The sequence below is a fragment of the Loxodonta africana genome, chromosome 14 (assembly GCF_030014295.1).
Source record: "Loxodonta africana isolate mLoxAfr1 chromosome 14, mLoxAfr1.hap2, whole genome shotgun sequence".
NCBI lineage: Eukaryota > Metazoa > Chordata > Mammalia > Proboscidea > Elephantidae > Loxodonta > Loxodonta africana.
The window spans coordinates 59,909,144-59,928,020 of record NC_087355.1 but is presented as its reverse complement, the minus strand read 5'-3'; the positions used below and the strand labels follow the sequence as shown (position 1 = coordinate 59,928,020).

Here is an 18,877-nt window from a genome sequence, read left to right as displayed (position 1 = left end):
AGTATTTAAAATTATTTATTATGCACATTGAAGGAAAGCATAATAGACAGCAGAGTTCTTTTCCACCATAAAATTATTCACCAAGGCCGTATTTTCTAACTAAAATTATTTACACCCATTTATTTAGCTAGAAATGCTTGCTTGAAGAGGTATGTTCCATTTGTAATAATTTATCTACAGCAATCAATCGTCTGATGTTTGGAGCATGTTGAAGAAAATATTGTTTCATATGTCTTTTTTGTATTTTTAAGTTTCGCCCACTAAGAGTTCAAGGTACTTTGGCAGAATCCTGGTGTCCTAGATGACCGATGAACGCATTAAAGTCAAGCAGTGTGTTTGTATTATGAAAATAGTCTTAAATCCATACAAATGTAGCTTGGGTTGTGGAGTTCTGATTCCTCCTACTGGCACTATGACATCTGAAGAACAAATAACATTCGTTAAGGAAGTTTCACGCCAATTTTGTTTTGCTCTTTCTTCATTAGCCGCTGTGCTTCCTTTTCCATTTTTTTCCTTTGTTGTTCCGCTGCTCTCTTTTCTCTGTCCGCTATTTTCTGCTGCCTGAAATTTGAAAGGAAACATCTTCATATTTTTACTTGTCGAAAATACCACCCTGGTGAAATAACAAATTCCAGACGGCAATAACAATTTTTTTTACTATCATCAAATAAAAACTGTCTTGATTATTCTCCCTGCTTTCAAAATGTTAAAGACTTTCAAAAACAGTATTTCTTTTAATCCTTACGTGACTTACAAAACAGACGAGGCACTATCTCTATTTTACAAATAAGTAAAATAAGGGACAAAAGCTAAGTGACCTTGCAAAATCATAGGAATAAGTACAAAGTAAGAACCCAGGTGTCCTGATCCCTTTTCTTCAGATAATTTTCACTAAAACAGTATTTCCATTGGACCGTATCTTCTGTTTTAAACCATTCAGAAAAGCTCAATATTGAAGATTAAATCTACTGACATTTTTAATAGTTAAAAACAGTCAGCTAAAGGGTTAGGAACACAGTTGTGCAGAACACACTGCAAAAAGAAAATGAAAACACACATCTGCCAAATAGAAGCCAGAAATCTATTTAAGGATTAACATTCCACCAGCTCTCCCCTAATGAAAGGGCAGAATGGTAGGTGCTTACTAATTACACATTATAAAATACATACCTCTACCTTAGCCCCACCGTAACTCACTGGCCCAGAATCACTAAGCCTATCTATCTGCTGTGTAATGAATTACTTAATATGGTCCTTCTAGCCATGATTTGTAACTCCCACCCAGGTAACTGGGTGGGACTGTGTGATAGGGTGTGACAGGGTAATTGTGGCCCACTGAAGAGGACTGGTCAGTTTTGCCATTCCACTGGGTTTGAAATGGGCCACCCCAGAAGCAGGGAAATGAACAGCCTACCACCACCAAGGAAGGAAAGACCAGCAGGAGAGACCCGCAGGAAAAGGCATACTGGGCTTCCTGACCCACGGAGTGAGAAAACTGAGTGCCTTTGGACAGAGACTGAGGGCCAGGAAGAGGCATGTCTGTTAACACAGCTGGGAGGAGGCTATCCCAATGGAAGCACTGTATCCTTTAGTGTTCCTGAGCCTGAACTGTAACCTGTTAAAAAAAACCTGTTACTTCCCTAATAAACCCCGTAACTGTGAGTATGGTCTGTGAATTCTGTGTGGCCACTGGAAATGAATTATCAAACCCAGCAGAGACGTAAAGAGTACTGAGGGAAGGATGACTGGTGTCAGAATTGGTAAGGATGGCAGAGAGAGAGAAGGCATGCTGGACCTCCACCTCAGGAATCAGCCTTGAGCTGATGATCTTGATTCTTCTTTCCCCTTGTGAAGCTAGAGGTCAGACACCGTCCCTACATTGTTTTTTTTACACTATCTTTATTGATTAATTTGTGTTTAGGGTAGGAAGTGGTGACAGAAGAAGGGTCTGGGAACAGAATTTGGTACTGGATCTGAAAGGGTGGGTATGCAAGGTTGAAGAAGGAAAGTTACGTCACTGCAAGGTACTAGGTAGGCAACATTAGGTTATATGCAGAAAAATTCAGCATGGATTACCTGTATATGGGACAGCTGAAAGTTAACTGTACTGAGAAAAATGTATATACAGTTCTCAATCACACTTCTAAATGGGAGGAGTTATGGATGACCAAAATTTAAGAAAATACAGAGAGTCATTTTTGGCCTTCACTGTCAATTAATTATACCTTAACATAAAACAAAATTCTCATAACTGGACCAATAAGCAACATCATGATAAATGGAGAAAATACTGAAGTTGTCAAGGATTTCATTTTACTTGGTTGGCTCCACAATCAACACTTACGGAAGCAGCAGTCAAGAAATCAAGCAACGTACTGCGCTGAGCAAATGTGCTGCAAAAGATCTTTAAAGTGTTTAAAAAAAAGCAAAAATGCCACTTTGAGGACTAAGGTACATGTAACTCCTTTAAGGCATGGTGTTTTCAATCACCTCATATGCATGTGAAAGCTGGACAGTTAATAAGGAAGACTAAAGAAGAATTGATGCCTTTGAATTAGGGTGTTGTTGAAGAATATTGAATATAGCATGGACTGCCAGAAGAACAAACAAATCTGTCTTGGAAGAAGTACAGCCAGAATGCTCCTTAGAAGCGAGGATGGTGAGACTTCATCTCACAGTACTTTGGACATGTTATCAAGAAGGACCAGTCCCTGGAGATGGACATCATGCTTGGTATAGTACAGGGTCAGCAAAAAAGCGGATGACCCTCGACTAGGTGGACTGACATAGTGGCTGCAACAATGGGCTCAAATATAGCAACTACTGTAAGGATGATGTGGGACCGGGCCATGTTTCATTCTGTTGTACACAGGGTCACTATGAGTCAGAACATACTCAACGGCAGCTGACAACAGCAGCAGTATTTTACAGTGGCAGTGTGAAACAGGCTCAGAGTTAGAGGGTATGGAGTATGGACACACTCAAATTTTCAGTATTTTCTGGGGCAGTAGTAACACATGGAAGCCTCCATTGTCCTTTGGCTCTACTTATGTAACTTGTAGTGTGAAGCATGTCTACTATTGACGAATAGTCTCCCTTTCCCAATCTATCATTATAATGTAAAACGCTAAATAAAAATTGTATTTGTTTTGTTTAAGGAGAAAAAGGATGGGATGGAAAAGAGAATGCTTTTGTACAGTGAATATTAAGATACTTGTGAAGTCATGGCATAAACTCTACAGTGCTTTCACTACGATTACCAGATTCAAAATGAACAGCTCTTTCCTTTAACCTTGGGGTTAGTAACACTAGTGATCACTAGAATCCCCAAAATGTTCTAAATATTCAGACTTCTATATCTATGATTAAAAAAAATAAAAAACAAGATGACTTATCTTTTTTGATGATCCGTGCAACATAAATGCTGCAGCTTAAAATGTTTTTTTTGTAACGTGACCCCTCCTCTTAACAAAGAAAGGGTATGCGGAGAACAGGAAAGAAGAGTCCAGCAATAACAACAAAACCATAAACAAAAAAAAAAAAAGTCAAACTAAGAAAAAACAACTCCCAGTTATTTAACTGCACCCTCTACTGACTATTCAAGGTAACTAGAATGTACTGACAGACTGGAAAGGAAAAAATGAAAATGAAATCAGTTTTGTTGAGACAGATAAGCCCAAAACCAAGCCCACTGCCATCGACTCGAACCCAACTCATAGCAACCCTACAGGACAGGGTAGAACTGCCCCAGAAGGTTTCCAAGGCTGTAAATCTTTGTGGAAGCAGACTGCCACATCTTTATCCCACAGAGTGGCTGGTGTATTCCAACTGTGCCATCAGGGCCTATCCCTATTATGAAAACAATCTTTTAAAATAAAAAAAAATCTCATTGCTGTATCTTACTATATCATCTTTAAAAATGCATAAGTAATTTAGAAACATTTAAATGATGAGTGATGACAGCTCTCCTAAGATAAATTTTCTCTTTACTGTTTAACCTAACATAGCAGTATCAAGAAATAAGTGTACTGATCACAAAAACAAAGAAGCTAACAACCAATGAAAACAAACTCTAAAACCTCCAAAATATTTTCTTCTCTGTAGAATGGACAGTTCCTGACTTATATTATCTATCTCAGAGTTTTCTCGTACATTGTACGTACAACTATAGTGTGAAAATACATAGGTGTTAAGTATGTATGTGTAGAGATTATATTATTTCATTCAAATGTGTGCTAGACCATAGAAAGTAAAGATAAAGTTATAATTTCTGACCTAGGGGTATATATAGTGGTGGATCACATTTTATAATAAGACATGAGAAAGAGATTAGTGCATTTTACAAGGAATGAAATAAAAAGCACATACTGTAAAAGGTTCTAATTTGCCATTTAAAATTATTATTCTTTTACTCTTAAATTCTTGGTTTCTGGGGATGAGGTTTTAATCACATAAAAAAGTGGATGTAGTCTGAAATATAAAAAAAGTGTCCCATATTATCTAAGGTTCAAATGCAGAAGAATGAAGAAAAATGTAACATTTGGCAAAGCAGGCTTTCTTGACCTTAAACACAACAGGAAACAAATCTAGTTCTTCTGCTCAGTTTGCAATATAAACATTACTCACATACCTTAAAACTTCTTCTGCTTGCCAAGCCGCATCTTCTTCTTCTTCCCACGCATTGGTATTTTCTTGCCAGGTATCTAAGTCACCTAATTCAGGCTACAACAAAAAATAAAATAATAATAATTAAAGAGCTATCTTTTCTCCAAAGAGCAGTCCTGAAGGGTATGTTTTAAAACATAACTCAGAATCTTATCATTCCTCTGTTTAATACCCTCCTGTGGCTTCTCCACTTCCTGACCATGTCCTATAAAAGGTCCAAATGATCTGGGTCCTCGTTTTGCCTGGGACTGAAGAGTTTCCTCTGATGCAGGACTTTAAGTACTAAAACTAGAATAGTCCTGGGCAAGTCCATCTTTCTTCCTCTTTTATGTTCTAAGGAGTACTCCTTTTACATTAAACTTTCTTCTTTTGCTTACTTTATTATGGAATGACAAGAACAGAACATCTGTTTCGTTCTTTTAAGTATGGAGGGAAAGGGAGAAAGAGAAGAGACCGACTGACTAATCGCAGATTGAATTAGAGACACTTGACTAATCTGTGATGAGGAGATGAACTGGAAGGAGCTAAAGCTTCCGAACTAGCAATCATCTTCATTTAAGCACAGGTAACTTATAGGAGTGATTTTTTAGTGACACCTACAAGCAGAGTCCTAGGCAAAAATTATAAATCAGGCAAAATTTATCTTTATTGGAATACCTTTTATACATCCTGCTTCTTTTCCCCTGACTTACGGATCTGATGATATCTGGTTTCTACCCTCCACAGACCTCGAAAACCTCACTTTTTTCTTCCATGAACCAATAAAAATGCTCATTCTGGGCTGTTGAGTTAGATGTGGAAGTGATTATAGGTGTAAAATAACTGGCACCCATCTATAACAGGAAATAGGTCTATTTATATTCTTTTCAGTTCTTAGACCTAAAAATGAAATAACATTTTTTGAGTTTTCTCCCCGATCATAAATGTATTACCATCCTCTGTTTAAAAAAAAAAATACTCTTAAAGGTATTTCTGATTATATGATTAATATAAATTTCTAAAAGTAGAAGAGCTAAATCAAAGAAAAAGGTGATTTTTAAAGCTACTGAAACAAAGTACCAATGATCCTTTTGAAAAGCTGTACCATTTTACCCTCCTGACAGCAGTAGGTAGAACTCTTATTTCTGTGTACCTTTGCCAATACTGCTAATGGCCTTTTTTTACTCTTTCCTAATTTGACAAGATTTAAAAATGGGTGTCTTGTTATTTTAATCTGAAATTCTTTGAGAATAAGATGAAACATTTTTTCTACATTAGGTTATATCAATTCCTTATTTGCAAATTTTTCATTCATACTATTTATCCATTTTTCCAGTGCTTGACTTTTTATAAAGAAGTGGAACTATTAAGACCCTAAAAAAAATGATGACATCTGATCCCTTATTAAAAATGGCCTTCTAAATAAAAAAGAAAAAATTCTAAAGGATGAGACTAATAGATTTGTCTACATAAAAAGTAAATACAGGCGCCCATCAAAAACATTCAACCAATCTATAAAGCTAATAACAAACTGAAAATTAAGTTTGGAAGAAATGACAGAAAAACTTTAAGACTTAATATAAAGTTACAGTAATCAAAACAGTATAGTACTGGCAGAAGGAGAGACAAATAGGTCAACAGAAGAGAACAGAGAAACCAGAAACAGACCCACACAAATACAGTCAACTGCTCTTTGATAAAGGAGCAAATGCAATCCAATGGGAAATCCAATGAGAAAATGATAGCCTTTCCAACAAACAGTGCTGGAACAACTGGACATTCAAATGTTAAAAAAAAATTAAGAGTTAATTCTACAAAAATGAATTCAAAGTGGATCATAGACCTAAATGTAAAAGGCAAATGTATAAAATTTGTAGAGAATAACACAGGAGAAAATTTAAGTGACACTGGGTTAGGCAATGGGTTTTTAGATATAACACCAAAACCATAAACCACAAAACAAAATGCTGGTAAGTAGGACTTCATTAAGATTAAAATCATCTGTTCTGTGAGAGATACTGTTCGGAGAATGAACAGACAAGTCACAGACTGTGTCATGGATTGAAATGTGTCCCCCAAAAATATCTGTCAACTTAGCTGGGCCACGATTCTCAGTACTGTGTGACTGTCCACCATTTTATGTGATTGTCCACTATTTTATGTGATTTTCCTATATGTTGTAAATCCTATCACTATGATGTAATAAGATGGATTAGCAACAGTTATATTCATGAGGTCTACAAGATTAGATAGTGTCTTAAGCCAATCTCTCTTAAGATATAAAAGAGAGAAGTGAGCAGAGAAACACAGGGACCTCATACCACCGAGAAAGCAGTGCCAGGAGCAGAGCTCATCCTTCGGACCTGAGGTTCCTGCACTGAGATGCTCCCAGACGAAGGGAAGACTGATGACAAGGACCTTCCTCCAGAGCCAACAGAGAGAGAAAGCCTTCCTCTGGATCTGATGCCCTCAATTTGGACTTTTAGCTTACTTTACTGTGAGGAAATAAATTTCTCTTTGTTAAAGCCATCCACTTGTGGTATTTCTGTTACAGCAGCACTAGATAACTAAGACAGAACTTGTGGGTGCTACACATATCTAAAATGTGGAAGCAGTTTCGAAACTGTGAATGGATAGAGGTGTAACAGCGGCAGAGGACCAGCCAGCAGGGAACCTGCAGCGGCAGAGAAGTGGCAAGAGCAGAGAGTCAGCAGCAGCAGAACCAGGAGACCAGTGTGAGACTTCGCTGGAGCCGACCCACGGAGCAAAAGAGCTGAGTACTTATGCACAGGAAGCTTCCTGGTGGGGTGGGGTGCCTCCTGGCACTTATCAATAGAGCTAGGCTTGCCAACCCACTGAGCCAGAGAGCTGACTGTGTGCAGGAGGCTTTTGGCAGAGTGGGGTGCCTCCAGGCACTTACTGATGAAGCTACTGAGGTTTGGAACACTTGCCCCAGCAGGGCAGATGTGGGCATGAGGCCCAAAGAGCCCAGAGGCCAAGAAACCAGGAAACAGAAGCTGAAGAAATAAGGAATACAAGAGGCCAGCTGCCTCAGTCTCAAAAGGTATGGCCATGACCTCAGAGGCTTCAAAGGGTGGAGCCATGGCCTCTGGTGTTTCTAAGGGTGCAGTTGCCACTCACTGGACTCGGAGAATAGTGCACCTAAAGCTGAGGGAGCAGAGTTGCAGTCCCAATGAGCCTGGAAGGCAGAGCTGAAGCCCAGCACAGAGGGGCCTCCACTCAGAATCTGGAGAGTGTGGCCAATACCTAGAGGCTGGAGGGTAGGGTTATTGTGTAAATTGTCTCAGAGAACAGAGGATTATTTTCAAAGCTTTCAGGGTTAATGTAATGTGTTCTGCTGAGTTGCTTGGTGCCTGTTATGCCTTCTTTCCCTCCAGTTTCTCCCATTTTTAATGGAAATGTTCTGCCATTGTACCATTGGAGGCAGATAACTTGTAGTCTAGATTTCACAGATGAAGGAGAATTTCTGGATTTTGGACTTGGAGTTAAGACTTTTGCTGTGATATGATGGGATGAATATGTTTTGCACATTGCAAGGATGTGATTTTTTGGGGGCTAAAGGGTGGAATGTCATGAACTGAATTATGCCCCCCCCCCCAAAATGTGTCAACTTGGTTAGGCCATGATTCCCAGTATTGTGTGGTTGTCCGCCATTTGGTGACTGTAATTTTATGTTGAAAGGATTAGGGTGGGAGTGTAATAGCACCCTTACTCAAGTCACCTCCCTGTTCCAAGGTAAAGGGAGTTTCTCTGGGGTGTGGCCTGTACTACCTTTCATCTCTTAAGAGATAAAAGAGAAGAGAACCAAGCAGAGAGTTGAGGACCTCATACTACCAAGAAAGCAGCACCAGGAACAGAGTGCATCCTTTGGACCTGGGATGCCTGTGCCTGAGAAGCTCCTCGACCATTGGGAAGATTGACAAGGACCTTCCTCCAGAACCAGCAGAGAGAGAAAGGCTTCCCCTGAAGCTGATGTCCTGAATTTAGACTTTCAGCCTACTTTACTGTGAGGAAATAAATTTCTCTTTGTTAAAGCCATCCACTTGTGGTATTTCTGTTACAGCAGCACTAGATGACTAAGAAAGACTGGGAGAAAATATGTGCCAAACAGTATCTGATAAAGACCTTGTATCCAAAATATACAAAGAACTCTTAAAACTCAACAAAAAGAATACAAAAAACCCTATTGCAAAACGGGTAATACCTCACCAAAGAAGATACACACAAGACAAATAATCATATAAGATGGTGCTCATTTGCCATTAGGGAACTGTTAATTAAAACAATGAGATATCCCTACACTCCTCTAAGACTGGCTAGCATATGATCAAGAAATAATGGTACTGAAGGAAGAAGTCCAAGCTGCACTGAAGGCACTGGAGAAAAACAAGACTCTAGGAATTGACAGAATACCAACCGAGATGTTTCAACAAACAGAAGCAATGCTGGAACGGCTCAGTCGTCTGTGTCTATGCCAGGAAATTTGGAAGACAGCTACCTGGCCAACTGACTGGAAGAGATCCATATTTATGCCCATTCCCGAGAAAGGTGATCCAAAAGAATGTGGAAATTATCGAACAATATAATTAATATCATACGGAAGTAAAATTTTGCTGAAGATAATTCAAAAACAGTTGCAGCCATACATCAACAGCGAATTGCCAGAAACTTAAGCCGGATTCAGAAGAGGACGTGGAACAAGGGATATCATTCCTGATGTCTGACAGATCTTGGCTGAAAGCAGAAAATACCAGAAAGATATTTACCTGTGTTTTATGGACTATGCGAAGGCATTTGACTGTGTGGATCATAACAAATTATGGATAACACTGTGGATAAGGGGAATTCCAGAGCACTTAATTGTGCTCATGCCGAACCTGTACACAGACCAAGAGACAGTTGTTCAAACAGAACAAGGGGATACCGAGTGGCTTAAAATTAGGAAAGGTGTCCATCAGGGTGGTATCCTTCATCACACTTACTCAATCTGTATGCTAAGCAAATAATCCAAGAAGGCAGACTATGAAGAAGGCGGCAGCATAAGGACTGGAGGAAGACTCATTAATAACCTGCCATGTGCAGATGACACAACCTTGCTTGCTGAAAGCAAAGACAACTTGAAGCACTTACTGATGACGATCAAAGGCTACAGCTTTCAGTATGGATTAGACCTCAATATAAAGAAAACAAAAATCCTCACAACTGGACCAATAAGCAACATCACGATAAATGGAGAAAATATTGAAGCTGTCAAGGATTTTATTTGACCTGGATCCATAATCAACACCCATGGAAGCAGCAGTCAGGAACTCAAACAACTATTTGCATTGGGCAAATCTGCTATAAAAGACCTCTTTAAATTGTTAAAGAGCAAAGATGTCACTTTGAGAACTAAGGTGTGCCTGACTCAAGCCATGGTATTTTCAATCACCTCATATGCATGCAAAAGTTGGACAATGAATAAGGAAAACCAAAGAACTGACGCCACTGAATTATGGCACTGGCGAAGAATACTGAATATACCATGGATTGCCAGAAGCCGAACAAATCTGTCTTGGAAGAAGTACAGCCAGAATGCGCCTTAGAAGCAATGATGGCAAGACTTCATCCCATGTACTTTGCATAGATCAGGAGGGACCAGTCCCTGGAGAAGGGCATCATGCTTGATAGAGGGTCAGTGAAAAAGAGGAAGACCATCAAGGAGATGGTACAGTGGATTAATTACTTCTGCGTGTGGCCTTTCTAGCTGTGGTCTTGTAACTCCCACCCAGGTGGCCTTCCAAGGGGATTGGTCAGTTTTGCCTTAAAAAAGAGCCAATTCTAGAGTGGGGGGGGGGGGAGCCCACCACCAAGGAAGGAGAGAGCTGGCAGCAGGAGACGGTGTTGTAGGCTGTCTGGCCCAGACAGAAAGTTGAGTGCCTTTGGGGCAGAGACTGAGGGCCAGGGAGAGGACTATCTGTGAGCACAGCTAAGGAAAGGCTATCTTGATGGAAGACCTGTATCCTGAGTGTTCTTGAACCTAAATTGTAACTCATACTTCCTAATAAGCCCCATAATTGTGAGTATGTTCTGTGAGTTATGTGGCCACTGCAATGAATTATCAAATCCAGTAGAGTGCTGTAGGAGGGATGGTTGGTGCTAAAATTCATAAAAATAGCAAAGAGAAGAGGCTTGTCTGACCTCCACCTCATGGGAGTCAGCCCTGCACTGCTGATCTTGGTTCTCCTTCCCCCTTGTGGGGTTGCAGAAGGTCAGACACCTCCCCTAAGCCTTTTTTACAGTTGGCGTCAGAAGTGGGATTCTTTGACTCGACTCATAGAAGCATGTAACTTTGTAAGAGAAAGAACGAAGGGGCTTGGGAAGTGAAACTTATGCTTCTTGGAGGGTTACTTTAGTTTGTTGTTACCTGTAATGGCTGAAAAGCTGCAGATGAAGCGGCCTGGGGCAAAAGCCAGGCCAGGTGAACAGGATGACTGATAGAGGGCCAGGGTCTACAGGTTCTACCCAGCCAGAGGCCCAAGGCCATATGCATATGAATGGGAAGATAGTTAAGGTTTAGAGAAGACAAAACTGGAATGTTTTAAAAAAGGGTTATGTGTTTATCTGAATGTACTATAGACACTGAATGTTTTTCCTACCTTGTGTTGTAGACCTAAATGTATGGCAGAAATGAATACCAGGTATTACAGATTACAGAGATGGTGTAACTCCTACTTCAGCCAATACTCAATTGAATATGCTGAAAGGGGAACTAGAATTTGCTCAAGGGAAACACAGGCTGTTTCAATGCAGAGTTGTTATTAGGTGCTGTCCAGTGGGTTCAGATTCATAGCGACCCTATGCACAACAGAACGAAACACTGCCCGGTCCTGCACCATCTTTACAATCGTTATGCTTAAGCTCTGTCTTGCAGCTACTGTGTCAATCCACCTCACTGAGGGTTTCCTCTTTTCTGCTGACCCTGCATTTTGCCAAGCATGATGTCCTTCTCTAGGAACTGATCCCTCCTGACAACATGTCCAAAGTATGTAAGATGCAATCTCACCATCCTTGCTTCTAAGGAGCATTCTGGTTGTACTTCTTCCAAGACAGATTTGTTTGTTGTTTGGCATAGTCAATATTCTTCGCCAATACCACAATTCAAAGGCGTCAATTCTTCTTTGGTCTTCCTTATTCACTGTCCAGCTTTCACATGCATATGATGCAACTGAAAATGCACATGGCTTGGGTCAGCAGCCCTGTGTATATTAGGGACTTAGGCCAAAAACCTGAGTCTCAACCATATTTTGCATTTGATAAGACATGCAGAACCACCCAGAACTGCTGAGAACAGAAGAGTTGCATTTGAAGGAAGAACGGACAGGAAAAAAATAGCTGTTAATTTGCTTTTTGAATTTTGAGCAAATGCTTTGCTGTTGGATGCATCAAGGCAGGAAAAGTCACTGCCCATGGGAAGGAAGATTCTTTCAGGACAGGAAGTTAAAGGGAACCTCTTTCAGGACTGGAAGTTAAAGGAAGCAGATGAGTAGACAGCTTGGTCTGCTCGCTTGTGACCACCTGGGTCCACTCAATGAGTGGAATTGGGGAAGTGCAGCAATGAAGAGAGAGGCTGAGTTGGGACATGTTCCAATGGCACCCACTGACCTAGCCCATGGAGGCTAGGGATAAGAGTGAGAGGGAGGGCTAGCTGGTCAGAAGTAAAGACAGTTGTGTGTGGACTCCTAAGTTTATGGGTGAAACCTGTTGACCTGGTATGGTAGGCTTTCCGGCCCAGGGTGAGAGAAAGCTGAGCACCTTTGGGTAGAGACTGAGGGTCATGGAGAGACTGAGGGCCAAGGAGATGCATGTCTGTGGCCACAGCCCAGAAGAGGCTATCCTGATGGAAGTACTGTATTCTGAGTGTTCTTGAGCCTAAACTGTAACTGTTACTTCTCTAATAAACCCCATAATTGTACAGTCTGCGAGTTCTCTGTGGCCACTGCAATGAATTATTGAACCCAGCAAAGAGTGCTGTGGGAGGGACGGTTGGTGTCAGAATTGGTAAAGACGACAAAGAAAGGAGGCTTGTTTGGCCTCCACCTCATGGGAGTCAGCCTTGGAGCTGATCTTGGTTCTTCTTCCCCGCTGTGGTGTTGGAGGAGGTTAGACACCTCTCCCAAGACGTTTTTACAGATGGACTGACACTAGCTGAAATGATGGACTCCAACATACAAATGACTATGAGGATGGCACAAGACCAGGAAGTGCTTCATTCTGTTGTACACAGGGTCACTACGAGTCAGAACTGACTCGACAGTAACTAACAACATCCAAAACACTGACACCAAATGCTAGGGAAAATGGGGAGCAACAGGAACTCTCACTGATTGCTGACAGGAATGCAGAACTGTACAGCCACTTTGGAAGACAACTTAGCAGTTTTCTTACAGAGCTAAGCATAGGCTCACCGCAGGATCAGGCAATTGTTAAAAAGCAAAGACACTCCTAGATATTTACCCAGCCCAGAAAAAGCAAAACCCAGTGCCGTCGAGTCAATTCCGACTCGTAGCGACCCTATAGGACAGAGTAGAACTGCCCATAGAGTTTCCAAAGAGCGCCTGGCAGATTTGAACTGCGAACCCTTTGGTTAGCAGCCATAGCACTTAACCACTATGCCACCAGGGTTTCCGCATATTTACCCAAATGAGTTGAAAACTTGCATCCACACAAAAATATGAACACAAATGTTTATAGCAGTTTTATCCATTATGGTCAAAAACTAGAAGCAACCAGTATGTCCTTCGATAGGTGAATGGATAAACAGTGGTACACCCATATAATAGAATATTACTCAGCAATAAAAAGAAATGAGCTATCAAGCCATAAAAAAAAATAGAAGAACTTTATATACATATTGCTAAGTGAAAGAGGCCAGTATGAAAAGGCTACGTAGTATAAGATTCCAACTATGTCACTCTGAAAAAAGGCAAAACTACAGAGACAGTAAAAAGATCAGTAGTTGCCAGGGCTTGGGGTCAGGGTTGGGGGTGTCTGGGCAGGGCACAGGATACATAGGTAAAGCACCTGGGATTTTAAGAGCATCATGAAACTGCAGAGCAATTATCAAAGTTGTAATTATATATTTATGTGTGTGATCATTTATCTAACAGTGTATCTCCCCCAGTAGAATGTATCCTTCTGAGACAGGAACCCTGCCTGTTTTTTCTCATCACTGAATTACTGGCATCTAGGATGGGGCCTGAGATTAGTAGGAATAAGTTTTGATCAATGAATTAAAAACATACATAAGCTTAGGTCCCAAGGGGAGGGAGGCTCAGAAGCCCTTGTGCAGTTTACACAAACAAATAAGATTAGAAAATAGATGTGGTGGTTTGAAAATATGTCCACATACTTTCACTTAGATCATGAGGAAACTCAAGCAGCCCTAAGAAGAGGTCCATAGCAAGGAACTGAGGCTTCATGCAAACAACCAGGATTAATTTGCCAGGTTTGTGAGTCACCTATGAAATGAGTCCTCCAGCCCTAGTCAAGCCTTCAAATGACTACAGAGCCAGTCAATGACTTGTCATCTGCAAACTCATAAGAAACCCCAGAACTGTAACTACCCAGTTAAGTCTCCCTTAGATTCCTGATCCACAGAATCTGTATGAGATAACAAGTGTTTATTGTCATCTTAAGGCACTAAGTCGAGGTTGTTATCCAACAATGGGTAACAAATACATGCAATCAATCACTCAAAGCATGCTTAAGCACCACCCCCACACAGTAAGTCTGAGGTGAGGTCTGAACATTTGTGTTTTTAAAAAGCTCCAAAGGTGATTCCCATACGCTCTCAGGGTTGGTAACGACAGTCATCTATTTTACTCACTACCTTTATCCTTAAAAAGGTACATGTAAGTCAAACCCATTTTAAGTCAAATGATACTCTAAATGTAAATATACTCCAGCAGAGAAACAATCCATAACTCACCTAAAAAACCCTGCTATTAAGATGAAGTTTGCCATTTTAGTGTTACTTTCTTTAAAGTCCAGATTTTTAAATAACATTTTATCTCTACCTTTGATGTGTTCATTGGAACTCTGATCTTAGTACCGGAATAATTTATAATCTCATAAAAAATAGCACTGTTAAAAACTCCACCTTACTTTGCCTCAAACTGCTATACCTGTTTCAAGGTCACAGAAATAAAAATACTATGTTCATTTAGATATTCCCCCCATTCTTTAAACAAAAAACCAAGCCTTTCCGTAGATACCATTAACATACTTACAGATTGATGGATAAAAGGCATATCTTGTGTAGCTGCTAACCTACTAGAGAAACCTGTGCTATCATCTGGGGTGCCAAAATTTAATGGTTCTCTCTTCTTAATAACGATCTGAAAAATTGAAACAGAATTACAGGGTTATTTTACACATCCCTGCAGAAGGGCTTATAATGAAGAGCAACAGGCTTCTGCCCCGTATCTCCTCACAGCCAGCTCTACTTCCCCAGAAGTAGCCACTCATAATTTCATCTGTTTGGGTTGCTTCTAGTGCTTGATAAAAAAAAATATATATATCACATATATACATAATATGCTCATATTGCTATTTCTTGATTTACCAATCACAGACATTGTCCGTTGACTTCACACTATGGGAAATGAGGATTTATTTCATATTACCCATCTCCCTCTTGTCACTCTTTCAAACATGTTATTCCATTCTACCTTGCCAGTCACTCTGCTTTTTAAAAAAACAAACAAAACCACACACACACACACACATACACACACTTAAAGGTCCATTTCTTGTTCAAACATAAAAAATGTTGCTTATAAATATACTTTATAAACAAGAACATTATTACACATTTCCTAAAATGGTTCCTCACCCTCTTCTACCTCTCAGCCAGTTTCAGCTGTACATTTACTTGTACATTGTCAAGGTTGGTAATATTTACATTCTGTAATCATAATTGTCTTTTCTGAGTTATCCAAATGTCTCAATGCCGAAAAGCATTAAGTTGTATTTTTAAAGGAGTCTTAAAATGAAGTTTTGTGGACATGGATTGCTGCTCTTGATAGAAACCTAGTTAATTACAGTAATATCTTATTAAAGTAATTTATATGAAAAAATGTTTTTAAGCTAAAATACATCAAACAAACGTATTCTATTACTACTGGTCTGAAAGAATTAATGCATTCACACATATCCCACATACTTAGGGAGCTGGTTATATTTTTGACAGGATATGATACACAGTCTTATTTAATGCAGTGACTAAAAGTGTTTTAAGTTCTGGGAAAAGCAGGAAAAGAAAGAAAGAAGATAAGAATTTATAAAAAAAAAAATAAAGGTGAAATATAATTTTTCTTAGTATGTAATTGAATTTGTGTGACAACTGCCTGGGAATTTTGGTATTCTTTACGTAACTATTTAGTTTTACGTTATACATTTTAAAAGAAGACAGGTAGACCACATTTTAAGTAATATTAGCTTACAAAATGCTTTGGTCAATTGCTTATATATTCTTTGATTAAAAAAATAATGCACATGTACTGTTTTACAAAAAGAAAGGAAAATATCCAGCCATTGAGCTTTTTCCAGTAATTTCCTGCATCTCTACATGATCATCCATATTCAATGCAGAAGGGATTAAATAAAGTAAGGATGACTAACACAAACCCCTAAGGGTAAGATCTCAGAGCCCTGCCATCAGTTTTATAATAGTTACAAACAATGAAAACTACTTGTCCATTTGTAGCCCTTATTAAACTGTGATTGAAGGCTATAACTGTAGCGCTCATTCAGCTTAGCTGCCACAGCAGAGAATGGAGTCTAGAATCTGACATAAAATAGAGTTTCAATAATGCTCAGATGTAACTTCACAAGCTTCGGGAATATAACTTACTATGTTTATGGCTAGGTCACTTGAATGTATATGTACAATTCTCTAACATGACAGAACAACAACAAATACTAATTATACTGTCTAATTTTAAGTTTAGGATTTAGAATATTAGCTTCACGGCCAAAAGCACACATCTTCAACGTACTTTCTGGGTTTTCCTTATAGTTGGTGTCATGTCCTTAAAATAGTCAGGTTCCAGTTGTTCCAAAGCATTCTGTTGCGTTGACACATTCCCATTCCCTCCTTCAATCTTTATACTTGTGGGTGCATCTTCATCCCAAGATGTCCACTCTTCAACATCTGTCTAAATTTAATTGATCAACATTGTCAGGGACAAAACAACTTAATTAGTCTCTCATTAATAATTTATTAGAAAAAGGGACTTTTTAAAAGAGGTTTTCTAACTTTTGATCCATGGTGAAATATACATTTTTATATCACACACGGAACCACACAAATTCGATAAAAAGTTAAAAAAAAATACTTTTACTATGAGACAGGCATTCTGATATACTTCACCCATTCTATTCTATCCATTAAAAAAACAAAACAAAAGCAAATACTTCAAAAACTGAACTAGCATTAGAACTACAGCCCTCAGGAGGAGGACTGGAACTTGTGACCTACTGTTTTTTCACTCAAATAACGCACACCTTCTGTTTGTTTGCCAACTGTGCCCTCCCCCCACGAGGTATTTTCATAAGCAGCACAGCTGCTTACGTACAAGGCACGCATTATTTGCATAAAAATACAGTAACCCTAACTGGGTTGACTGCCCAATAAAACAAAAATTATTAATATTCTCTATGTGATTTATTTTTTCAGTCTTGAAACATAATATTCAAAATGTTCATATTACAATCCAAAATTATCTGTCATTCAGAGAACAAAAAAAACCAACTCACGTGGAAAAAGGCAACCAATAGATGCCAACCCCAAGATAACATAAATGTTGGAATTATCTGGCAAAGACTTTAAAATAGCTATGAGTCGGAATTGACTCGAAGGCACTGGGTAATGGGTGGGTTTGGTATTATGAAAATATTCCAATAAGCAATAGCAAACACTGTAGAAATCAATGGGAAAAACAGAAAATCTCAACAAAAAAAGTGAAAGATAAAATGAAAAACCAAATGGAACTTTTAGAAATGAAAACTACAATAACAAAAAGAACAAATCTCAACCTTGACCACCGAATTAATTTCATGATCCACTAATGGGCTGCAAGTCAGTTTGAAAAATAACGTTCTGAAGCACTTATTCAGCCTTTAAAAGGATTACCTGCTTAGGAACTGATGAGTAATCAACTGTAGTTGGCAAAGTTATTTGGTCACCACTTAACTTCCGTCCTCTGCCAGATCTGAAACAAAAGTAAAAAAAATTATTTCAGGAACTTTCAAAACAAGCATAGGGGAAAAACATCACACAGTAATCTGAGCCTTATAAGATCTTTCTTAATTTTAAATTACTTAACAATTAACAATTGCTCATTAAGATATGATGAAAAGACACGAAACACAGATCTTCTGATCCATGATATCTCCATCAGGACAACACAGCTGCTTTTTTCCTTAGGACTCAGAACTATAGAAAAACTCAACACCAAAAAAAAAAAAAAAAGCAAAGTGGTTTCAAATCCAGCCCCTTTGGGTACTGTAGGTTCTATATGTGAGGCTCTGGGCCACCTATGCTGGTTTAACCAGGGTGACTTGATTTTTATCTATTTTACATATTGAGTTTCTGTGTAAGATTAATTTTACACTATTAAAAAGTTTGAAAATGACTGAGCTGAATGAAACTGTGACTGATGTAAGTTTTAAGAATTAGTAGGAAATTTACTATGTTAAACAGCATAGGTATTATAACACAGTGGTTAGGAGCATGGGCTGTGGAATCTGTATAATTCATGGTTTTCAATTCTACCTCTACTAATTGTGAGTCTAGTCAGAATCACCTAACTTCTCAGTCTTGGTGTCCTCATTTATAAAATGTAGATATTCAGTCTACTTGTACAGGGTTGCTTTGGAGATTTAAGTGATATGACATATTTAAAGTACCTAAGGCAGTGCCTGGCATGTAACAAAATACTCAAAAAATCGTAGATATTATAAATTACTAGTCATTTGTTTTACTTCAAATAATCTATAATGAATCTACTTAAGAATTAATTGGTAAAATCTGCTATTTTTACTAGAAGATTAGCAGTCAATATTTGTTTAAAGGATGAATAGAAAAGTAATATAATCTACTCTTGAATTTATGATATAATGCTAGTATTTTGGAACACATGATAGATTCCTCCTGACACCTAACAAA

The 18,877-nt window shown here is 38.9% G+C and overlaps 1 protein-coding gene across 2 annotated transcripts in view; it reads right to left on the bottom strand.

The window, feature by feature from the left end:
- EBAG9 (estrogen receptor binding site associated antigen 9) overlaps nt 1-18,877 on the bottom strand; it is a 33,747-nt gene continuing 14,870 nt past the window's right edge. For both annotated transcript variants that reach the window (XM_064268004.1, XM_064268003.1), the window contains exons 3-7: nt 17,843-17,921; nt 16,707-16,865; nt 14,937-15,044; nt 4,631-4,722; nt 1-561 (exon numbers count right to left, since the gene is read on the bottom strand). In XM_064268004.1, the coding sequence (XP_064124074.1) occupies nt 441-561; nt 4,631-4,722; nt 14,937-15,044; nt 16,707-16,865; nt 17,843-17,921 (559 nt within the window). In that variant the 3' untranslated portion in view covers nt 1-440. The remainder of the gene's footprint in view (nt 562-4,630; nt 4,723-14,936; nt 15,045-16,706; nt 16,866-17,842; nt 17,922-18,877) is intronic.